At 38.4% G+C, this 4,486-nt stretch overlaps 1 protein-coding gene across 1 annotated transcript; it reads right to left on the bottom strand.

Moving 5' to 3' along the window:
• Positions 1-2,752: 2,752 nt before the first annotated feature.
• On the bottom strand, positions 2,753-3,430 carry LOC138869563 (uncharacterized). Its single transcript, XM_070147189.1, has one exon. The coding sequence runs from the start codon at positions 3,428-3,430 to the stop codon at positions 2,753-2,755; it is 678 nt and encodes a 225-aa protein (XP_070003290.1).
• Between the last annotated feature and the right edge of the window lie 1,056 nt (positions 3,431-4,486).

Raw genomic sequence — 4,486 nt, 5'->3', positions numbered from 1 at the left:
CATCCTTCTTGGAAATTCCACCAGCTCTTTGACACTCATCACACCTCTTAACAAGCTCACTAGCATCTTTATACAAGGTTGGCCAATAAAATCCACAGCTGGGAACCTTCGAAGCAGTTTTTGCCCCACCATGATGACCACCATAGGGCGAGGAATGGCAAGCATTAAGAATGCTCATTTGCTCCTCTTCCAAAACACATCTCCGGATCACACCATCATTAAAAACATTGAAAAGATATGGCTCATCCTAGTAATAATCCAAGCTGTTCCGTTTAAGCTTCTTCCTTTGGTTAGAAGAGAGCTCACTCGGGATAACGCCGGTCATAAGAAAGTTAGCCACATCGGCGAACCAAGGAATACTATTCAAAGACACGGAGAAGAGTTGTTCATCTGGAAACAAATCATTAATTTTGAGGCCATCATAGGGCCTCCCCTCCTCTTCCAAGCGGGACAAGTTGTCCGTTACTTGATTTTTACACCCTTTTCGACCAATAATTTCAAGGTCAAACTCTTGAAGCAAAAGAACCCATCTCATCAACCTAGCCTTAGAGTCCTTCTTTGTCATCAAGTAATGGAGTGTCGCGTGATTGGTGTGCACAATCACTTTGGTACCCATGCGATATGGCCTGAACTTTTCCATGGCGAAAACGATGACTTGTAACTCTTTTTCAGTCAATGTATAATTGACTTGAGTGTGATTCATCATTTTGCTTGCATAATAGACTGGATGAAATATCTTGTTGATCCTTTGCCCCAAAACCTCTCCTACCGCAATGTCACTAAAATCGCACAAGAGCTCAAATGATAAGCTTCAATTGGGTATGGTAATGATGGGAGTGGTAGTCAATCTATACTTGAGAAGATCAAAAGCTTTCATGCAATCATCATTGAACACAAACTTTGCATCTTTTTGCATTAACTTGCACAAGGGATTCACCACCTTTGAGAAATCCTTGATGAACCGACGGTAGAACCTCGCATGCCCTAGAAAACTCCTAACTCCCTTGACGGAAGTAGGAGGAGTGAGTTTTGAAATCACTTCAATATTCGCCTTGTCCACTTTGATACCGTTCTTTGAGATCTTATGGCCATGGAAAATGCCCTCCTCGACCATAAAGTGGCACTTTTTCCAATTAAGCACTAGGTTGGTCTATTCACATCGAGCCAACACTTTGTCAAGATTATTCAAGCATTCTTCAAAGGAGTCACCCACAACACTAAAATCATCCATGAACACTTTGAGGAAGTCCTCCACCATATCCATAAACATTGCCATCATACACCGCTAAAAGGTAGCCGATGCATTACACAAACCAAACGACATCCGTGAGAATGCAAAGATGCCATACAGACATGTGAAGGTGGTTTTCTCTTGGTCTTCCGGTGCAATCAAAATCTGATTGTAACCTGAGTACCTATCCAAAAAGCAATAGTAGGCACGCTTGACAAGTCTATCCAACATTTGGTCAAGAAAGGGCAATGGACAAGGGCGGCTCTAGGGTAAGGAAAGTGAAGCCCTTGCCTTAGGCCCCCAAATATTTAAGGCCCAAAAAAATATGAAACACTACTATATTATTATATAATATATATACTCTATAATGTGTATTTATTAATTATTAATAAAAGATTTCAAATTGTAATAATTTTTAAATTCGGTAGAGGTAGGACTGAGTGAGTTAATATAATAATATTTTTCTCTCACTAAATTAAATAATACATTTCTCATCAATTCTATTTTTCTTCCTTTATGTATAGTCTTTTTTCATGTTTCTCACGATTTTACTTTCTAATTTCAATTCAGATTCTCTAAGTTAGCTATTCCTTTTTGCCATATTTGATTGATCGACATACCAGAAAGCAAGTTCTTTTATGTCTCATCTTTTTTAACTAAGATATCCCCGAGAAAAATAACACAAGGCTCAAAACACGATGGATAATAGGCTCACACTTTTAACATTTTTATTTTAGGTGAGAATTCAATACCATATGACGTGCGCCTAACCCATACATCTTGAGTTGCGCTCTCACCACTAGATTAAATCATGTAGGTTTTTTATGTCTCAATATTTATGGAGTTTATAAAAGAAGTTTTCGGGCCTTTTAATGTGTTTTGGTTTTAGGTCACCAATTCTGTTGAGCCGCCCCCTCATTGATGATCAACAATTATTTACAGACTTCTACCCTACCATGAACATGTTGTTCAACCAACTTCATTCATATTTGGTAACTGAATGACACACTCACTACCTTTAATGTTTTTATCACTGTTGTTTTATCTTAATTGAGACTATAAATTTGATTGAGAATGTCAGGGGTGGATTAGTGGCTCTAGTAGGAGACTCGTAAAGCCCTGATTTAGGTCCGCAAAATTTTTAATAATGAATTTCATAATTTTATTTCAAATTAGACAATATTAATGTTTGTAGAGAAAATTAAACAATACAACAAATTTGTAAAAAAGAAAGAAAGATGTCTACTCTTTAATAGTAAAAATATTTTTACAACTTTAAATTAAACTACTTAAATTTTCATATTAGTAAATATATTTTTTACAACAATATATTGCAAATACATGTCTAACAACAAATACATGTCTAACATATCATTTATTTAAATTACACTTTTTAACATAAAAAATAATATTACTATGTGAAATTAAAGACTTTATGTTGTTTAAGAATATAATACTATAACCAACAAGTATGAAAAAAATGGCAAGACTAATTCTTTTGCATATATGTGTGTATACGTACTAATATGTGTATGAATCCATTCCTTGCAAAGCATTGACATATTCCACCAAGCTTTCATCCTCAGTCACATCATGGTTCAAAAACACAACTTCCAAAGGGTCCTCCATATTTATCACAGCACTGGTGTCTTCAACAATCACCTCTGTCACAAGATCCACAAATGAACATACTTTGTTGCTATTGGGCTGCCTCATTGACTTGTAGACATGAAACACAACTTTTTTATCACCCACCCGGAAGGTGAGATCCCCTACTTCCACATTAACTAAAGCCTTCCCTGTAGCTAGGAAAGGTGTCCCCAATATGATCGACACCTTATAGTCAACCTCGCAGTCAAGTATCACAAAATCCACGGGAAGTATGAACTTGTCGACCCGCACTAACACATCATCAATTGTCCCCAACACAGAGTATGACATCAAGTTAATGCTATCCCCCAAGTCGTACAAACCTTTGGCGAAATCGGCAGTACCAATAGTGCACGAGATTGTAAAAGCATCAGGGTCTTCTAGCTTTAGGGCCATGGAATATAAAATGGCACTCCCTTGGTGCGTCATCTTGATCGTTTCACAATTCATGGATCTCTTATTCGTTACCAAATCTTTCATAAACTTGGCATATCCTGGCATTTGTTCTAGAGCTTCCACCAAAGGCACATTTATGGACAAACTTTTCATCATATCAATAAATTTCTTGAACTGGTTCTCATTGTTTTGTTTTGCAAGCCTTTGAGGGTATGGTGGAGGAGGCCTTGGCAAAGTAGCCTTGGCTTTAGGCACTACCATTTCTGGTATGTCTATCACATGTTCCCTAGATGGGTTCACATCATTTTGTGTCTCCTCCACGTTGTCATCAATGTCAATTCTCACTTCTTCATGCACATTCCCATCACTCACTTGTACATCATTGCCTTTCTCATCATCATCTTACACTAACACATCATAACTCACAACCTTTCTTGCATTAGAGGTACTAGCAATTCCACCTCTACCACTCTTTGTAGTCACCGCCATAGCATGGCCCGTATTGTTCCCTCCTTTCGAGTTTACTACCATGTTACTAGGTAGTGCCCCCTTAGGGCGAGTATTCAAAGCTTGAGAAATTTTGCCAAGTTGGACCTCCAAGTTGCGGATAGAAGTATTGTAGGATGCCAATTTGGCATTGAAGTCGGCGTTTTTCTTCATAATTTGCTCAAACATTGACTCAATCCATCCCATCTCATTGTTGGACGAGCTAGGACCTCGTGATGGATATGTAGGCGGGTTGTTAGGTTGTTGAAACATCGGAGGCCTTTGAAAGACCGACCCCCAATTTCCCTGATTATTGTTATTCCAACCCCCTTGGTTGTTATTGCCTCCCCAATTGCTATTGTTATTGCCACCCCAGTTGCCTTGGTTACCTTGGTTGCCCCAATTTTGATTGTTGTCCCCCAGTAGCTTTGGTTGTTGTTGTTTCCATTGTTCCAAATTCCTTGTTGATTTTGATTTCCCCAATTTCCTTGGGATCTCCACTGTTGTTGATGATTCGGAGCATTGCCCCGTTGTCCTTGGTAGTTTTTCACATACTGAACCTCTTCACATTGATCATCATACACATCATCTTGATTGCAACCATTACCACTCTGCTCAAATTGATCTGGATTTCCTTGACCTTTTTGACCTCTTTGCCTCCTCTTGTTGACCATCATATTTACCCCTTCCATGTCATTCACTTGTTTTGGCCCTTGAACTTTC

This window comes from Nicotiana sylvestris, chromosome 5, assembly GCF_000393655.2.
Source record: "Nicotiana sylvestris chromosome 5, ASM39365v2, whole genome shotgun sequence".
In the NCBI taxonomy this organism is placed as follows: domain Eukaryota; kingdom Viridiplantae; phylum Streptophyta; class Magnoliopsida; order Solanales; family Solanaceae; genus Nicotiana; species Nicotiana sylvestris.
This window is presented reverse-complemented; position numbering and strand designations above follow the sequence as displayed.